Source organism: Chaetomium globosum, genomic scaffold, assembly GCF_000143365.1.
Source record: "Chaetomium globosum CBS 148.51 scaffold_7 genomic scaffold, whole genome shotgun sequence".
Classification (NCBI taxonomy): Eukaryota; Fungi; Ascomycota; class Sordariomycetes; order Sordariales; family Chaetomiaceae; genus Chaetomium; species Chaetomium globosum.
Genome location: NT_165982.1, coordinates 3,128,822 through 3,148,707, shown reverse-complemented (window position 1 = coordinate 3,148,707; position 19,886 = coordinate 3,128,822). Strand labels below are relative to the sequence as shown.

The window sequence follows — 19,886 nt, the reverse complement described above, 5'->3', positions numbered from 1 at the left end:
AAAACAAGAGAAAAGGAAAAAGAAAGGGATGAAAGAAAAGAAGAGGGACTGCCCAGAACGCTCCTGAAGAGCTCGACCTGACCGCCGACTGGGGACCGGAGCATCGGACGGCAAGCGGGGCGGAGCCTACATCACGGGCTTGACCTCACTGTGACCATCGCGTGGCCCCGCATGCCGTGGATTCCAGGATGTTCTCATATGCGCCGGCCGCGGGGCCGGATAGGGAGGGGGGCCGGATAGGGAGGGGGGCCGGATAGGGAGGCGGGCCGGATCCCGGCTTTTCGGGCGAGGGACGGGGCCGGCGCGGCAACGTGGAGCCGGCAATCCGGAATCATTTCCATCTCCGTGAGGTGGGGTCCGCCGACTAACAAGGTTGGAACGCCGAGTTCTCCCCCAACCGGTCCGGCCCTCAGCAAGTTTTATCCGGCTTGAGGTGCAAGATTAGAGCTGTCAATCACCGCCAATTCAAGGCGAGGATGGTTTGATCACTTACACAGTGATACAGTTCGTTCACCTAGGCAACGCCTAAATTTGTGTGCGACAACCACCCTCGGGCCAGAAACTCATCCCAACATGCTTGGCACGCCTTGCACCTGGAGACACCGACAGCATGGTTAAGGGATAACAAGCGAGAGCGAAACCAGAAATCGATAGGCAGTAACTCTGCCATCGGCCCCACCACACGTGAAGGCCAGGAAGTTTGCGGGTCTGCTGGAGGGCAAGAGAGATCCCGCGGGGAGATGTAACCTGGGCCTGCAGCCCAGTGTCGTGAAGCACGAGCCTCGGTGAACCTGACTGCGATGTCTCAAACCAGCCCCCGAGATCTGACAGTATCGTGGGATTTTGTGCTGCCTCGACGCTAGGATTGCTTCAAATCGGCGAGGTTACGGAAGCAACAGCACACATGCAGCTCAGCAAAGGCTCCGCCAGGCCGATTCCTGCACTGTGGCGGGATGTTGATCAATCCTTCTCGTATCGTGCTCCATCAGCCCGTCCTGAGATCAGTCTCTCGAGAACGATTGTTCCCCCCGCCAGGCCAGCCAGTCGTGTAACCTAACGAACGACCTGGTAGTCGGGGCAAGTGTCCGCATTGAGATCGAGATGCGCCAAAACCTACACTGCGCTTGCAACTCTCGAGGTCACCAGACGACAAGGCCGAACCGCGGGGAACAAAGGCTAGTCCAAAATTCCAGTGATTAGCCGTTGACAACCGCAACACATGCCTCGCCAAACCCTCTCTCTTGTCCTTGAGCTGACGTGCCGGGTGCCTCCGGCGAGGCGATAAGGGGACAGTTTGGTTGCAAGGGGGCTTTTGGGTGGCAGTTTAATGGAGCCAGGGAACGTTACATGAAGCTGAGGGACCAGTGACCAGTGACCTCTGCCCTGCACCGACGCCAGGCGGGCTCGGGAGAGGCGGGGAAGCTCCGCTTGGCCCCGGGCCGGGGTCAGGTGGAAAAACTGGCTCGAGCTTTTGCCCCACTCAAATGCGAGCTCCTTCCTAAACAAACCCGCCATCCAACTCTGGGCCAATCAGCGCGCTCCAATGCCCTTAATCGTGTCTCCAACTCCAAAGCCAGTCTGGGGAACTGTGGCCGGGGAAGAAGCCACTGCACCAATCAGCCCAAAAGTCCATTCGGTCCGGTCCTAATCTTTTATCGTAACCATATCTTCGACAATCACGGGCCCCGATCCCCTTTACCAGCAATTGGCAGGCCGAGATTACGAGTAAAAAGGGTGGACTCGATGAGCGGTGTCTCAGGTGCAAAAAATAGACAGGAATGAGTTTCCGCCCCAACCAAGCAGTGTGCCATACGAAGGAGTTACTTCGTAGAACGAATAGTCACCATCATTCCACTGCCGGGGTTGAGCAATCCCTTCCCTCCTCGTGTCGAATCCAACGACCTGGGAAGCAATCACAGACTGGGAAGCCCCAAGCACCAAAATCCTCCTCGCTCTAGGCGAACGACCGAACTCCTCTACTACCGTTCTCCGCCTTGCTCATTGTCACGTTGATTCTTCAACTCGGGTTAGTGTTTGAGGACACTCAGCTGCGGCGCAAAGGAAGGGAACCAGCACATGCCAAAAGTCTGGACGCCATTGTTACGTTTGACGGTAGGTGGTCGCGGTGGTGCCGCCATTCAACGACACGAGCCGGCGCGCTGCAGCGTTGCATCCGCTGTGCGTCGCGGTCTGCACCGTTTCCCCAGGCCCCCCCTCACCCCCTCCAGCCACCAATCCCCAGACTGATTCCGAGCCCTGTCATCCTAGCACCCCAGAAAGCCTACTTTTAGTGCGCCGCATCCTCCACCACTCCCTTGCCAGGCACGCCAGGCCAAGCTTTAGCCGTGCCGAAAGAGAAGACCTTTACAGGGACTTCGGCATTGTCTTATATCTGCCGCCCGTCAACTTTTTCCTCTCGCCCTCGTTTTCTCCACGCGAGACCCGGCCGCCGCCTTCCAATCCCCCAACCCACCACTCCCGGGCGTTCGTCCCATCCGATCACGAGACAACCAGTCCGACAAACCAACACAACAATGGCCGACGAGAAAACCGCCCCAATTACGGCGGGGGCGCCCGAGGTTGGGACCACTGAAGCCGCCAACCGCGCCGACACCGCCGACACCGCCGGCACCGCTGAGCCAGTGCCGCGACCGCCAGGATGGATGTACAAGGGTTTCAAGGTCGGGAAGCAGGAGATTTGGTATGCGTCGCCAATCGTCCAGCTTCTCATGGTCGCCATGGTGTGTTTCCTGTGCCCTGGCATGTTCAACGCCCTCACCGGGCTTGGCGGCGGTGGCCAGGTCGACCCGTCAGCCCAGAACGATGCCGCCACGGCCCTAAACTCGACGTTCGCTATAGTCGCCTTTTTCTCCGGAACAATCGCCAACAAGCTCGGTGTCAAAGCGACGCTGGCATTCGGCGGTCTCGGCTACTGCATCTACACCGGCAGCTTCCTGAGCTACAATCACAACCAGAACCGCGGCTTCGTCGTCTTTGCTGGTGCCTTCCTTGGTGTCTGCGCCGGGCTGCTCTGGACGGCTCAAGGGACCATCATGATGAGCTATCCTCCTGAGGAAAAGAAGGGCCGCTATATTTCATATTTCTGGATCATCTTCAACCTGGGTGCCGTCATCGGCGCTCTGGTCCCCCTTGGCCAGAACGTGAATGCCACCGGCGCCACCAACGTCACCGACGGCACCTACATCGGCCTCATCGTGCTCATGGTTACCGGCGCCCTGCTGGCTCTCGCGCTTTGCAACGCGGACAAAGTCCGCCGCGCGGATGGCAGCAAGGTCATCTTGATGAAGAATCCTAGCTGGAAGACAGAATTCATCGGCTTGTTCGAGACTATCACCTCCTCGCCGTGGGTCATCCTGCTCTTCCCCATGTTCTTTGCCTCCAACGTCTTCTACACGTACCAGCTGAACGACTTCAACGGCGCTCACTTCAACACTCGTACCCGAGCCCTCAACAACCTGTTGTACTGGTCTAGCCAAATCTTCGGCGCCATGATCTTCGGTTACGGCCTGGATTACGCCGGCGTCCGCCGCTCTGTCCGTGCCAAGGTCAGTCTTGTGGCACTGTTTGCCGTCACCTTCGCCATCTGGGGCGGCGGTTATGCATGGCAGATCAAGCAAGTCACCCGTGACGTGGTGGAGGCCAAAGAGCCTGAATACAAGCGGGTTGACTGGACGGATGGTGGCGAGCTATACATCGGGCCCATGTTCTTGTTCATCTTTTACGGCTTTTTTGATGCCGCCTTCCAGACCTCCATCTACTGGTAAGCGCCCCCAACGCTCTCGGGCCAAAAAGGATCGCGGCAGCAACTAACCACACCGCATAGGTACATGGGCGCTCTCAGCAACTCGGGCCGCAAGGCTGCCAATCTCGCGGGCTTCTACAAGGGCATCCAGTCCGCCGGCGCCGCTGTTTTCTGGCGCCTGGATGGTCTGAGGACACCTTACAACACCATGTTCGGCGCTACCGTACGTTCCTGACTCAAGATCTATCTAACCCGCACGCGTGGAAGCCGAGACTAACATGGTTTTCTTTCCATAGTGGGGTCTACTTGTCGGCTCGATAATCATTGCCGCCCCCGTCATCTTTATGCGCATCAAGGACACTGTCACTGTTGAGGAGGATCTCAAATTTAGCGATGAGACGGTCGAGGACATCGTGCCTACGAGGGATGTTGTCACACATTTCAAGCAGGACGCCGTTTGAGTGGGTCACGGTGCTTGCGGGTGGGACACGGCGAGGGACGGGATCGGTCGGCATGGGCAATGTTTTTCCATATCACCTGGTGGTGGTCTGCTTGTGATGGGTTTGGGATGATACCAAGACATGTTATGCTAGCATGAAGTAATAACGCAGCACAGTTGCTCTTTCTCGCCAATTCCAAGATCAAGAGGTGTGAAATGGTTGGTTCAGCATGCTAACTCGTCGTAGATACAAACAAATGAACCTACTAAGCATCATCAACCATGCTACCAGTAAGCACCCTTCCCCCGATCTCATCTTCTTCTCCACAATTTTATCACCATATCTTCGCGAGCGCTAGTCAAACTCAAACCGAAGTTCGGTCAAGCGCCGGCCTATCCCAGCGCGAACTTCATGGGTAGCATCGCGGCGTTCTCCAACCACGCCGCCTCTCTCCTCGACAAAAAGCTCCCATGCGCCGAGTCATCTCGATGGCCACATGACGCTTCACCTCGTCGCGAAAGTCCGGGAAGATAACATCGGCCGTCTCAGCCATGCGTTCCGAGCCTTGCGCCGTTCCACCTCGTCGGCCCACGAACGGGCCCACGACTCGGGAAGATGCGGAGTCCAAGAAACGTGTCCTTGAGACTTCGACCAGACCGGGATTTTTTTCGGGTCGTGGGAAACCCGAGCGGCGCAGAATCGACCGCAAGATACCTGTGTGGGAGAACGCCGGGGGGGCTCTGTCGGATCTCAGCCAACCGTTATACCTCTACCCCTCGCCTACCAAGGACGGAAAATACAGACGTGTAGACTCCCTCAGCTAGCTCGATAGTTGTAGGGCGGCAAAAGGCTGCCGACAAGCCAGCATAGCCGCAGACGTCGGACATATACAAGCCAACTCCAACCCCGGGTTGTTCAGCAAGATCATCGTCGTAAGAGGCATCGGAATGCTGAATGTATCTGACAGGGTTGCCTGCTACCAAGGTGTCAGTCAGGGTGAATCTAGGTGTACCAGATCGATCTCACTCACAACACCAAACGAGCGAGGCAGTGTTTTCGGTAAAGCCCGCGGAGTGAAAGTGCCTTGCGAAGCCACCGCTGATGGAAAGTCCCGCTAAGTAGTGTGAGATACAGTTGAGAAAACGAATGGGTGGTCGCAGCCTCCGTTTGTATCGGGAATTAAGGTTATTTGCAGCATAGTACAGTGACCTTAGGGAAGTATCAAAACGGAAGGCCGGCTGGCGAACGGAGGGCCGGGAAAGCGAGCCGTCGCGGGTGGTGAACTGCTTAGTACTGGGTGTTGCCCGGATACGGTGGTAAATGTCAAAGGCCGACACAATATAGCTAATTATCTACCTGGGTATCAGAGTCGGCAGTTCCAAGCTCTAACCCCAACACCATCATTACCTACGTTGGCAGGCCTCGGGTAAGTTCTAGCCTACAATACTATAACCCTAGGTACAATTCCAGACTATCCATGATCACATCTAGTGACTCGGTCAACAGGGACGGGTAACTATACAACTTGACCTACTCTACCGGACTAGATCAACCGATAGATCACAGGACTGTGGTGGGAAACGAGAGGTAACTCGGGAGCATGCGAGAATACCACCACCGTTGTGAATTAAAGGAGGAGGTGTGCTTGCGGCGGTGACATCTAACGGACGACGACAAATGCCCGATTGCCTGAGCCAGTCAACCCTTCATCCTCTGCGCACAATCACTCTGCTCACCCCCTCGTATTGGCATTCGACGTTGGGGCCAAGGATATCAAAGACAATTTCACACAAGTCAGGTGCTCAGACCTGGGCACCTGACATGCCGCGATTTGAAATCGCTCAGAATAGAGATAATATTGGAGCAAGTTATGCCGATCGGGGGCAATGTTTGCCTTCGCAGACACCAGAGCCGGAACACGCCGGAATTGGAAGCATAACCGTGAAGAAGCAATCACTCGTTCAAGCGGGCGGTACTATCACTGTTGCATTTTCGTTTCTTGTGGGATGTCCCTTGGAGGAAACAAACACGGAGAGTTAAGCAGCCCTTAAAAATGAAATCGCGACGTCGTGCGGGGCGAGTGTTTCAAACAGGGTGAGTTAGGATAATGCTCCGATCGGCTTCTTGCATGCCGGTATGTTGGGTCTACCACGTCCTTCGGGTTGTGGCAGCCGGTGGAGACACAACAAATGGAGCTCCCGCACACTGAGATGGGGGAGAACCCCACCCCTTAACTTTCACATGTGAGGCATTTCCTGCGGTGTGGTTTGATACCAGGAGGCCGTCCTTCGGCCTGCGCTCCGGAAATAGAATGTCTACAGTCCCAGATCACGACTGTATAAGGGGGTGTGTGTTGAGACGGCCTGTGTCTGACGATCTCTCCTCACTCGCTTGTGTTTCGTTTCATCGACCATCAGATCTCAGGCCAGAAGCAAGAAGGGGGGTGTTGGGGATGGTGTACCCACCCGTGTCCCCAGCGGGACCCCATCTCCGCCGTCGAGGAGCGGTCGGCCGACGATGGAACACCCCCGGGGCCCAAATACCGGGCTCGCGGACCTGGAGCGCTCGCCGGGACCCCACCCGGGGATTCAGGGGTATCCCGCGCTCTGGCACGGCTTCTCACTGCACTAGCAAGAGCCGGCCCTGCGCCCGGGCCGAGTGGGGGAACCGTGCGGAGTGACATCGCGCCGGGCATAAGACCCCCAAACTGGGAAGGCAGATCACTGGGCTACAAGACAGCGTCGCCCTCGCTACCCAGTTTCCCACGTCGATTGCTCGTCATTATTCCCGGTTCGAGATATTCAACCTGAACTGAGAACGTGGCCAAGTCGGACCCTCGTGTTGGGTAGGCGAAGCGGGGGGGGAAAGGGGGCCGAGTAGGTAGTTATAATGGGCTGGTACAAAAAGTAGACGGTGCGGCCCGTCCACAGCAGTTTACAGTGTAGTGGCTAAACTCTGCTCCCTAATTGTTTTCGTGCTGCCCCCGTAAGATGAAGGTGCCGCAACCAGTGAACGCCGCCCTTGCTGCGGCTTTGCTGCTTGACACTTGTCTGGCAGCGACGTCCGGCAAGTTTAACATTTTGTCCATGAACGTCGCAGGCCTACCGCCGATCTTCAACGGTAACGACGTGCCCGGAGATAAGGCAACAAATGCAGCAAACATTGGGACCAAGTTTGCCGAATATGGCCACGATGTCATCCACGTGCAGGAGGTAAGTCCCCCGTTTGGGTTGTGCACCGATGGGCTTCGAAACAACGGGCACTTGTTCGTGTTTCAACTCGTCGGTTGGGATCGGATCCGCTCCGATCTGGCGCGAGATCACAGCGGATGACCAGGGTTGACTCCCTATGTTAGGACTTCAACTACCATGCCCACATCTACCGCACAGACACACATCCCTTCAGGACGGCCACGTCCGGGGGTGTCCCTTTCGGATCTGGCCTCAACACACTGTCTAACTTCGACTGGGTCGACTTCCGGCGGGTCAAGTGGGACACATGCTCGAACGCCTCCGGGGCCGACTGCCTGACGCCAAAGGGCTTCACGTTCATGCGGGCGGTTGTCGCCCGGCCGGCTGACAACTCGACCGCGGTATATGTCGACTTCTACAACCTGCACACAGACGCCGGCGGGGAGGACGACGACCTCGCGGCTCGGCAGCACAACGTCAACCAGGTGGCCGAGTATATCTCTAAATGGAGCAAGGGAAACGCTGTCGTGGTCCACGGGGATACAAACAGCCGATACAGCCGAGTCGCTGACACTGCAATTCGGTCACTGCTTGCGAGCGAGAACGCGGGGGGCCCGGGCATGGCCGACCCCTGGATCGAACTCCAGCGCGGCGGTGTTGTCCCAACAGAGGAGGTCCTATGTAGCAATCCGGCCAGCGACAATGTTTGCGAGGTGGTTGATAAGGTCTTTTACCGGTCAAGCCCGCTGGTGACGCTTCAGGCGGAGACCTTCCGTTACGATAGCAAGCGATTCTTGCAGGACGAGGGAAATGTGCTCTCGGACCACAACCCTGTCTTTGTGGACTTTGCATGGTCCTCGGGCTCGTCCCTTCGGCAGAGTGACTTTTTCGGGGGCGCGTTCGGCACTTGGTTCAGCGATGTGCCGGCACTCGCAAGCATCACCAAACCCAAACCCGTCACGCTGGCATTCCGGGGCGGATCTCGGCTTGATGGGGTGGGCCTGACGCTAGGAGACGGCACCATCTTCCGTCATGGTGGCACTAGCGGAACTGAGGTCTCCCTCGAACTGGGCCCTTCGGAATACTGGGTGGAGGGGAAGCTGTGTCGTGGGGAGAAGAGCGGCAAGGCCCGCAACTTCTACATACAGGCGGCGACTTCACTGGGGCGCACCCTGAAGGCCGGTACGATGACTGCGGATTGTGCAATCTACTCGGCACCTGAAGGTTGGCAGATCGTTGGTTTTGTTGGACAGGATGGCGACGAGATAGACCAGCTCGCTTTCGTGTACGCCCCACAGTGATGGAGACACAGTGATGGAGGAGAATGTGATCGTGGAGGAATCTCTGGGCGGTGGAGGTTGTTTGAGAGTTAGCGGCGTCGATCTCGCCGAGATTTCGGGTCCTCCTGCGGGTCTCACCGCAGGGGGGCGGTGGGAAGGAAAGCTCCGTCGAGGACCCTGACCTAACTAGTTAGCGATTTTCAACCACCACGGGCTTCGATAAAAAATATCGCAGTCTAATGAATACTTCGCCTGGTCCTCAACGGGTAAAAGCCGGCAAAGCTCGTCCACGGATAGAGCCCACGTGCAGCGGGACTGAGGACCCTGGTGATCTCAGGGGGGACACATGGGGGTGGTGATGATCCATTGCCTCGGTGTTGTGTTGATCTTCTGCCCTGCCACCATGCTCTTGAGGGCAAGTGATCAGCGGTGAAGGCGATGTGAGCTTTTGTGGCTTGTGGTTCGCAATGGGCGAGACCAACCCAGGCGAAGGAAACGGCTGCGCTAACCTTCCCAAGAACGTCGTCTCAAGGGGGGCGGAGGGGGGGTTGCAGCACCCTGGGATTGACCCCCGTGGAGCCCATCACTCCACCACAGGCGGGGTGGGGTGATTGACGCGAGGGTGTCGCGCTTTTCTTTCTTTTTGTTGATGTCTTCCGGTCCGGACCATTGTCGAGTCCACACGTGCTTGAACGCCTATTGAGGGTTGTAGTGGCTGACGCGCGGCCCCTCAGACAAAGGAAGCTGAGAAGAGCCTCATCGTCAATCCCGGAAGAAGAAAATCGTTGATTGGTCGCGTCGAAGCTGGACTTTGGCCGTCAAGGTGTGATGCGATTGCGGAATGGAGTGTCGAGGCCGTGTCACAAGAGCTCGTAAATGCGGAGTGAAAGTCGAGCACAGCTCGAGTCATCGTCCAATTGTGTTGCCCACCCACCGAATTGACATCGGAAGGGAAGCGCAACAGCAAGAAGCGCAGGCCGGATGGTGTGTTTCACGCGTTGGATTCCACTGCACGAGCACTTCCCGCCCGAATTTATCTCTTGCGCTTCTCCGGAACACGTATTGGCGACTTCCTTATTTTGAGCCGGTGAGGGTGACGATCGTTTTCTGCCCATGGTATTCTAGGCTGAGTGGGTGGTAACTGCAACGGCGTTGCAAGCACTCATCAATAACGAGCCCGGCGTGCCGTCTCTCGGGAACAGGTAGGCCCGATTTGGGGCTCGTCCCAGATTGAGCGTCCATCATGTTGATTTAGGCGTGGGCGTGCGCGCGTGTGGCTAGATTAAGCCCCGAGGCGGGCGAGGAAACCGGATGAAACATGCATCATTGACAAGTTGACAGCTTGTGCCACTCGATCAGCAACCCCACTGGATAGTCAAGGTAGTTATTGTGTAATGGATGATAGATGTATTGTGATACCACAGCGGGCTCGCTTGGTTAGAGATAAGCCCGCAACTTGGCCTTCAAAGAAAGCTTGCAAGCTTGCCTGATTGATGATTTGTCTGATCGGGGAGGAACACTCGCTCTCATCACTACAGGCCAAGATGTCCGGGGTCCATTTTTGTATCCACAGTGCTTGGCGGGAAATCGACGTGGGCCGTACCTGCAGGATCCGATGAGGCACGCGTTGCCAGTCGTGGCTGCCCTCGGGGATTGCCCCCACAAAAGGATAAGGAGAATCCCGCGCGGGAATTGGGTAAATTTGTGGGGGTTTGCCTTGAAGAATCGGGACTTGCTGAGCTCCAGGTTGACTCTCACATGTGCAAAGATGGCGAAGATGAACCTCGTACCGTCCCAAAAGCAGTTCTTGAGAACACCGCCAATGAAACCACGGGCACGAGGTGCTGCACGCTAAAATTCCGCCATGGTTTTTGCGCGCCACAACTTCCCGTCGGCTTCCCCAATCATCGTACGGCTTCCGCCGGCGGGCAAGGTTCAAGGGTTTCACTCGAGCAAGACGCCGAAGAAGCAATATGTGAGATGGAAACCACACGAAAGAAACAGCCCTGGAGGGGTTCAGATGCGAGACCAGGCGGGCCGGGCAGTCAGTCGAGGGCCGTTCTCGGGTGCCGCCAAGCGACTGAGCTCACTCTCATCACAAGCTGGCCTATCTTTCGGAACGCTTCCGCGAGCAGGAGCCAGAGCGCTGGGACAGGCAACAAGAATTGTCTGCACGGTATGGCCAGCAAGTTGACGCGCGACTCATCGTACCGAAACCCCAGGAAGGGCCTAGGTTGGGTTGCTTATTCCAACCTTCTGTTGTTTGTTCCTCGTCGATACTTACAGAATCCGTTCAACGATCTCAAATTCTGCCGACTTCGCCCACGATTCTCAACCCTCACACCGGCGGACTGGAGATGCCTAGATGGTATCATACTCGACGCGCCATTGTGCTTCCCCATCTCGCCCCTTATTCGGCATTGAAACGGGTGCTCATAATGTCGGCAGATGGCAGTTCTGCACGCAATACCACGCTGCGCAACACTAAAAAAACTTCGTGGGTGTTGCCCTCGGCGACGGCAACACCGGAGCTGCTCGCAGATTGGAGCTTGGGGGGTTGACCTTGGCGTTGCGGGGGGTATCCGTATCTCACAGCGTTCGGGGAACTGGCGTCGGGGGTGGGGCTCGGGTGGGACCTTATTTGTTATCTCTGGTCTGTCTGGCTGCAGCGTGGGGTCGCCACCACCAGCTCCTGCGAGGAGCCGAAGCCGGCGGTCCCATGGTTGGTTTTGGTGGCGGAGGGTTCCCCGGTGCCAAGACGGCAACCACTGCTTGGTGTGTGCTGACGGTGCGTCGTGCTCGCGCTCTTTGGCAATTGCTAGTCCAACTGCAGTAAGCGAAGGATGTGATATCAATGCAGCATGGCCTTGCGAGCCCTTGTTGCATCCCAAGCTTGCAGCAAGTCTCGACCGCGCTGTCGTATTCGATGTCGTCGCTTGAGAGTCTCGAGTCAGTATGACCTTGGCCATGGATGAGGTGCCCGGGTTTCCATTGCTTCTCGCCCTCGGAGACACCAGAGACAATGCTGTTTTTGGGGAACTCGTGGCAAACCACTGAGTCGAGGTGGGATGAGGTCGCCGCCCACGTGGAATTTGATGTTGGTAGTTTGCAGCCATCCCACCCAAAAAAACGACGCCTGCATTGAAGCTGCAGCTGAGCTAGACTGCCGGCAGCTGGCTGCTGCACATCTAACGATTTCATGCAGCCACGGTCCCCTGGCATTGTCGAGATTTTGCATACTTGCACTGTCCAGACCAACAAGAGGACTTTCTATCCACGAGCCATGTAGCAAGAAGCGACGGATCGCCCCAATTTTGGGATTGAGGTTGGGGAACTTGAAACACAAGTTCAAGACAACGAGGGAGATGTCGTCGAGACAGAGCACCTGGGTCCTGGCGGGGTTGCTCAGGCTCCAGAATGGGCGGTATCTCTGGCTTCCGATCAACCGTGGCAGCGAGTTGCTCCAGCGATGAGTCGAGACAACCTTGCACGCTTTTAAAATGCCGTCTCCATTGGAAATCGAAGGCAAGGATATGTGGTCCTTGTTACGCCACCTTGATGGGCAGTGGGCACAGACAGGGTGGGCCACACCGTTTTTGTCGTTTGGCCTCGAATTTGTGTCATTCTCTCCAATGGAAGAAAGCGTTCGTCTTGAGCGACTTGGACTTTAAAGTTCTTGCGAGCTCGATTAAGGATTATCCATGCTGATGGTTTAAAACCGCCACATTAGCACCGCTGGGTCTGATAGAGAGAAGCGAGAATGTCAACTCGTTCCGTTTGGTGAAGGAAGCTGCTGTGTTGCGGCACACCACTGGGCGTCGATTGAGCGCAACCAGCGGGTCTTTGGTTGACGGCTCTGCACCCCACTTTGGGAGGGCCTTTCAACCGGGGAGAGCGCAGGGGACTCGAGCTTGTGCTTGAGCTATCATTGGCGGCGGTTGACTGGTACCGGGACCCCACCCGCGGGACCCACATCAACCGCTTCCTTCAACGGGCAATTCGCGAAAAATTATTACAGCCGAACCCTGTCCTGCAGAGCGGTGGAGACAGGCCTTGTCCTTTTGGCTGGGGAGCAGGCGCAATCGAGAGCCGAGAGCAACACCGGGAGCGCAAGATGCACACCTTGCGAAGCCCCCATTTTCGGGTTCCATCCTCTCCTCTTCATCCTACTGTGTAGACGAAACTCGAATTGAGTTCAAGCCTCGATTTACCTTCGATTTTGCCACCTGCAGTGCTGAGCACCGACCTGCCGTTTGCCGGGATTTCATCATTGTTCGGCTATCTCGTCGCACAGGGGCAACGAGAACGTACCTATCGTCGGATATCTGGAGTCTTCTGCATTGACCCTGGATACCACCAAGTTTCGCCCGGTGCGTAGCATGGCACCTTGAGCAATAGGCCCTTTCGACGTCCACTTCCTATACCGCCCTCTTCGTCCTTCTCAAGGGACGTCCGACATCGACCGTTCCTTTTCGGTCCAACGGCTCGGCGATTGACTCGTTCGAGACATCTGTTCCCGGCATATCCCTTCGGCGCCCCTCGCTCAGTCACCGCTCCCTGCTGGAAACCCACCAGGTCTCCCTGACCTCCTCCCAGCCCCCAGATTCGCCACTTAGATAGTTGTGACTATCAGGTGTCGGGGAAAAGAACAAGGTACGAGCAGACAGGACGGTTTTGTGCTCCGATTCAGCATTCTGCTCCTTCCCTCCGGGTTTGATCGCTCCGTCGTTGGCCGTTGCGTCGAAACTTGGTTTACAGGGCCCTCCCTGGCATGCAGGTTTCCTGCATCATGGCTCTGACCCCATCTGCGACATTCCTCCTACCGCATCCCTCCCCGCACAAACCCATCCCTACATTCTTCAGCACACACACGCCCCCATCTTCAAAATATCTAAGCCGACTGTGGCGAAGTGACCTCGTGCCTCTAACTCGCCCTCTCGTCTTAGTCCTAACAGCGTCGACGCCCTCAAAACAACAAAACGATATCGACCTGGTCGAGCAGTAGCCGCGACCACCCAACAGTTACCGCCTGGTCGGCGCAGACATTGAACGTGGCCCACACGCACAAGTCGGGGCTGTGGCCACGGAAGACGCTAGTCATCACGGGGGGGAGTTTGGAGAGCCAAAGCCGGTCCTGTCACTCGGCTGGGTCAGGTGACCCAAGTGCAGGCTTGATTCTGTTACTTATGTTGGACGAAAAGAACTTTCGGCAGCAATCGCGATGCTGAACAACCAGGGAGCGCGAACGAGTCTGCAGGTGGCTCCGTTGACGATACAGAAGACCCGAGGTGGGCCGAGCGGAGGGTCGTCGGACGTGGTGGACTCGACGAACGGGTGCTCCGACTCGCAAATGACGCCGCCAGCGACCCCGAATAGCCTGCAGGAGAATTGCAACGAGCCCATCAGCAGCCCCGTCTTCCACAACTTCCTGCGGGCATTTTACCCTTTTCATCCCGATTACGTCACGAGCGACTCGACAGTGACGTTGCCATTGAGCGAAGGGGACGTTGTCCTTGTGCACTCCATCCACACCAATGGCTGGGCCGACGGTACCCTGTTGGCCAACGGAGCGCGAGGATGGCTACCCACGAATTATTGCGAATCGTACGACCCTGAGGAGATGAGGAGCTTGTTGAAGGCCCTGCTCAACTTCTGGGACCTGATGCGCAGCACCCTCGTGAACGACAGTGAGATGTTTGGCAACCAAGAGTACATGAAGGGAATAATCGCCGGTGTTCGATACCTACTGGTAGGTGGCTCGGCTAATAACCGCATACCCGAGAATAGAGTAACCTGACATGTTGCGCAGGAACAAACACAGTGCTTGACAAGAGAATGCCCTTTAGTCCAAAGACACGAGGGACTCCGGCGGAGTCGCAAGTCGCTCCTGTCCGAGCTCTCGTCGCTTGTCAAGACAGCTAGGCGGCTACAGGATGCGCAGAGAATGATTGGGACCGAAGATATCAATGACGTTGTTGATGAGATGATCCTGAAGGCTTTCAGGATTATTACTAAGGGTGTGAGGTTCTTGGACATTCTGGATGATGATCGGAGGTTGCGGATACCGTCGGTCACTGTGATGACCACGCTGCAAGAGGAAGTTCTCATCCCACTAACGCCGCCTGCCGATCCGGCTTCCCTCAGCGCCGCTGCAGAGACCCGCACTAGTGATTACGGCGAGTATTCCACTCCGGCATCTTTTACAGGCGACGCGGCCCCGGAGAGGGTATCGTGCGGCAGCCGTTTGTCATCCGGCTACCTGCAACAGAGCACCAATGCGCGCCGAGCATCGCAGAACAGTCTGCTGCAAACAAACCGACTGTCATCCACCATTTCCCATCGTGTCAGTTTGGCCGGCCCTTCGCCCTGCTCACAACCCCAGAACCTCGTTTCGGAGCGGCTCGAAACCTGCCATGATGCCTTCCTCTCGCACCTGGGATCTTTTATCGGACGGCTACACCTCCAATCGCAGTCGCGTCCCAGCTTGGCGATTGCCATAAAGCAATCTGCCACATCCGGCGGGGAGTTGCTCTTAGTCGTGGACGTGGTGTGCGCCCACACTTCGGTCGGTGTTGACGCGCTCGAGCAAGCCCGTACCGCCATGTACAACCGGATTCAAGACCTCGTCCACACGGCGCGCGACATCCTCAGCAATTCGGAGCCCGAGATGGAGGAGGACGTGATTGTACCGCACGATAATGTCCGCTTGTTGGGCGCGGCAACCGGTTGCGTGAAAGCCACAGGGGAGTGCGTTGCGAAAACAAGATGGGTTATCGAGCGGATCGGTGACTTCGAATTCGAGTTCGACAACGGTACCCTCGACATCGACTTCGGGTTGTCCGATTTAGCCTCAATTTCGGAGGAGCAATTCCAACAGTCCCAGCCCAGTGGCGCTGAATCGCCGAGCGTCGCCGAGTCAACCGTGTCCGAAACACCCACGGTCTCTTCGAGAGCGAATTCCGTGACCAGCGCCACGCCTGCACACGCCCGGTCCTTCTCGATCGACAAGCCGCTCCCGGAGGTCCCTCGAGTCACTTCTCCTGTTCCAGAGGAACCGATGTCGCACCCGTCGTCGCTCCTTGCGCCACAGCCACAATCGTTCCTCTTTGATGGCAGCAACTCCAGCGGAGTCTCGTCTGTCACCTCCCTCCGCCCCGACCTCCCCCCGCTCCGAGAGATTTCGACTACATCGTTGCCGACCGAAAGCTACAGCCCCACCGAGCCGTCTGCCATACAGGACGCCGAATTTCACGCTTTCCGATCGAGAGAGCATGACTGCCACGAGCTCCGGCTCCGGTAGCACCTACCTCAGCCGGGATTCGGAATCGAGCATCATTTCCCAGACATCGACCCGCGCGACGACACCGGATATCACACAAGCACCCAAGGCACAGCCCTCGCTCTCGAGCTTGAGCGTGTCAGAGAGCCTGGCGCCCACGGAGGACGACGAGGCCGAATCACGGCTGCTAGAGAAGACTTATGCCCACGAATTGATCTTCAACAAAGAAGGCCAAGTAACCGGCGGCTCGCTTCCCGCCCTGGTCGAACGCCTTACGACACACGAGTCGACTCCCGACGCCCTCTTTGTATCGACCTTTTACCTCACCTTCCGCCTCTTCTGCACCCCCGTCGCTCTCACCGAGGCACTGATTGAGCGGTTCGACTACGTCGGGGAAGCACCGCACATTGCCGCTCCCGTCCGCCTGAGGACATACAATGTGTTCAAGGGCTGGCTTGAATCGCAGTGGCGCGAGGAGACGGACCGAGAGGCACTTGTCCTCATCAAGGAGTTTGCCGAGCACCGACTGACGGCCGTACTCCCATCCGCCGGCAAGCGTCTTTTTGACCTGGCCGAGAAGGTGTCGGTGATTGATGGCGCCCTTGTGCCGCGCCTTGTCTCCTCCATGAGCAAGACGAGCAGCTCACTCGCTCAGCTCGTTCCTGCCGATACCCCGATCCCCGCCTCCGTCATTAGCAGGAGCCAAATGAACGCGTTGGCCAACTGGAAGATCGGCGGCACCTCACCTTCGATTCTCGATTTCGACCCGCTCGAAATCGCTCGCCAGCTGACGATGAAGCAAATGTCCCTCTTTTGCTCCATCATGCCTGAGGAGCTTCTAGGTTCGAGGTGGACCAAGTTTGGGGGGGTTGACTCACCCAACGTTAAGGGGATGTCCGTCTTCACTACGGGGCTGACGAACCTCGTTGTTGACACTATCTTGCATTTTGAAGAGGTCAAGAAGCGAGCCATGGTCATCAAGCAATGGATCAAGATCTCGAACCATTGCTCTTTACTTCACAACTACGATGCCCTCATGGCAATCACCTGCGCCCTCACCGACACAAGCATCAAGCGCCTGAAAATGACGTGGGATGCGGTCCCTAACAAGCGCAAGGAGATGCTCAAGGGGTTGCAGACGACCGTCGACTTCAACCAGAACTTCAAGGTTCTTCGAGCCCAACTTCACGACCAGGTGCCACCGTGCCTCCCCTTTCTCGGCATGTTCCTAACGGACCTCACCTTTGTGGATGTGGGCAACCCGGCTACGAAGACCAGCGACACAGGTCTGACCGTCATCAACTTCGACAAACACACACGTACTGCGAAGAGCATCGGGGAGCTGCAGCGCTTCCAGATCCCTTACCGCCTTGCAGAATTGCCGGATCTACAGCAATGGTTGGCAGCGGAGGTCGAGCGCGTGCGCGAAAAGGAGAAGGCAGGTGCCAATGCGCAGGCCACACACTACCGGAAAAGCCTGCTCCTGGAGCCCCGGGAGGCACAGCAATTGCGAACACCTATCGAAGGCCCCTCCGCCCCGATAGCCAGCAGCATGTTTAGCTGGATGAGGGGTAATGTAGGGCCTTCACAGGCTTGATATGCCATGGCACTTTGGCTAGCCGGCTTCTCGTCACCTTCCCCAACTACCGCGCTCTCACCCTTGAACCCCTCCAACCGCGGACCCAACATTTTTACGACATTCTAGTGATACCCCTATTTCGTCTTTCGAGTTTCAGCATCTTTATGCCGCCCAACGAGCGCATGGCAGCCATTCCATCTATGGTACCCACGGCACTCACCCGTCATCACCATATCCTATCCAAGTGACTCGGCCCGCTCGGCCATCGACTGTCCCGAACCTTGAGATGGGTTCGGAAGATCTTTGTACCACCACCTCGAAAACTATACATGCAAGATACTCGCGTATCGACGGCTCACGCCCCTACATCCGAACGATTACTGACGCCGGCATCTCCTTCGAGAATCCTCCGACTGTCGCTACACTCGGCAAGGCTCATACCTGTACATTTCCCATTCTTTCGCGTTGGATAGGCAGTGGGGCAGATGCTGGGTTTTGTGGTAGTCACCAAAAGCAAGAGAACAATGGTCGCCTGTGATTAAGTTTATCACCGATCCCTCGTTCATGTTTTGCTCATTCTTATTGTTCTCTTTTTTTCTTTGCGCTGTTGGATTAGGCGGGTGGGACAAAAACGGTCTTCATGTGGGGATGAACGCCATGACCGGACGCCATGATAGTCACGAGGCTAGGTTTTTGCTTGGTTGGGGGTATGCCCGTTGTCTTATATCCCTTTCTTTTGGCCGAGTATTGTATGTGGGAGGTTGGTTTTTGTGTATAGTTTTTGTGAGCGGGATTTGAGTCCTTGGGCTCGCCAACAAGGCTCGGCGCACTGCGAAACAGCGCACGAGGCTATGGATTTGATGCGTTGGATGTCGGTAGCATAGCGAGCGGTTGATAGTCTTAGTAGTAGGCTCCAATAAGTGTTTTAACTTTACCATGGCCGGCTTCTCAGTATTGTTTCTGGCTATGAGCATGGCTGGCCGGTGACCTTTGTGATTTTGGCGCTTCAAGTGTCGATTCTACAACAACCCTAACCCAGCGAGCTCATCTGTGGCCTGCCTTTCCATTTGCCTGCTGAGCACGCCGTTCCCAGCAACCCCCACAACACAACACTCAAGACAGACACGAGGTCACATACTCTCTCCCCACCACGACCACGACCACAACTATGCCCCGTAGCGAAGAGGCCGAAAACTTCTTCCACGCTGTTTACAGCGCCGTGCAGGAGATCCCGCCCGGCAAGGTGACCAGCTACGGGCACATCGCGAAGCTGATCGGGACCCGTAACAGACCCCCATTCCATTCTTATACCACACACACATACAACACAACACAACACGACCCCTCTCCCTTCTATTTCACCCCGCCAACTCAAGAAAGAACTAGCCCGACCCATAAATTAACTCTCAACCCCCTCCACAGCCGAGCGCCCACGCCAAGTAGGCATCTGCCTGAAGCATTTGCCAGTCGACCCCACGGAACGGTTCCACCATGACAACGTGCCCTGGCAGCGGGTGATCAATGCCAAGGGGGCTGTTTCACCGCGGTATGTGTGTTTATCGTTACTTGGACGTAATTATTGGATGGAGAGTGCCGTCCGTTTGTATGGGTAACCATACCCATACCACCCATATCATCTGTCCATGCCGTGCCACACTCCACAATACAGTGGCTCGAGTCGCTCAAGGATGGCTTAGATGGCTATAGGTTAAGTAGTTGACTAACTAACACCCTCGCAGATCCCAACCAGCAGGGGCGCGCAACCAGGCTGCGGCGCTGGAGGCCGAGGGCGTGACTGTGACCACGGGAGCGTTGGGCGAGCTGATGGTGGACTTTGGGGAGTTTGGGTGGTTTCCGCGGGTGTTGCCCTCGGAAGAAGGGCAAGGGTTGGGGGACTCTGACGAGGATGGGGAGGGGAATGGGGAGGATGAGGGCTGAAGGGGGGAAGTGGGTAAAGATGGAATTACATGATATCAAGACGAGCATGGCACGGAACGAGGATCATCACGGTGTGCGGCGGGGTATCCAAGTGTTTGGTTGACCAATTGTTATTTCTTGATGCTATCCGTCTCCAGCCTTCCAGAGCCGACCATGGGCCAAGTATATCCTCCTGCGCTGGGCGTTCAGGCGAACGATCGGAACTGGCGTGTCGGAAACGAAAGTCTAGCTTCATCGACTGTTAGCGTCTGGGCACCCAGGTAAATGCAAACAGAACGGATGAATGGTTGCTTTCTCAGATAGCGGTTGGACAAGTTTTTCCACATTGTGATTCGGTACAGGTCTGTGAACATTGTTTCTCTCATCATAAAAGCAGCAAGTGGGCAAAGAAAAGAGATCATAACGTACCAAGTCTG

At 56.5% G+C, this 19,886-nt stretch overlaps 3 protein-coding genes across 3 annotated transcripts; all 3 read left to right on the top strand.

The window, feature by feature from the left end:
• Positions 1 to 2,534: 2,534 nt before the first annotated feature.
• Positions 2,535 to 4,224, top strand: CHGG_10574 (uncharacterized protein; the record flags this gene model as incomplete). The annotated part of the gene is made up of 3 exons (XM_001228500.1): positions 2,535 to 3,781; positions 3,845 to 3,986; positions 4,060 to 4,224. The coding sequence occupies 3 exons, from the start codon at positions 2,535 to 2,537 to the stop codon at positions 4,222 to 4,224; spliced, it is 1,554 nt and encodes a 517-aa protein (XP_001228501.1).
• A 2,969-nt stretch (positions 4,225 to 7,193) lies between these two features.
• CHGG_10573 (uncharacterized protein) lies at positions 7,194 to 8,695 on the top strand (the record flags this gene model as incomplete). Its single annotated transcript, XM_001228499.1, has 2 exons — positions 7,194 to 7,415; positions 7,559 to 8,695. 2 exons carry the CDS (start codon positions 7,194 to 7,196, stop codon positions 8,693 to 8,695), a joined length of 1,359 nt encoding a protein of 452 aa, XP_001228500.1.
• A 5,200-nt stretch (positions 8,696 to 13,895) lies between these two features.
• On the top strand, positions 13,896 to 19,470 carry CHGG_10572 (uncharacterized protein; the record flags this gene model as incomplete). Its single annotated transcript, XM_001228498.1, has 8 exons — positions 13,896 to 14,423; positions 14,484 to 15,970; positions 16,083 to 17,507; positions 17,659 to 17,975; positions 18,149 to 18,281; positions 18,655 to 18,815; positions 18,955 to 19,078; positions 19,272 to 19,470. The coding sequence occupies 8 exons, from the start codon at positions 13,896 to 13,898 to the stop codon at positions 19,468 to 19,470; spliced, it is 4,374 nt and encodes a 1,457-aa protein (XP_001228499.1).
• Between the last annotated feature and the right edge of the window lie 416 nt (positions 19,471 to 19,886).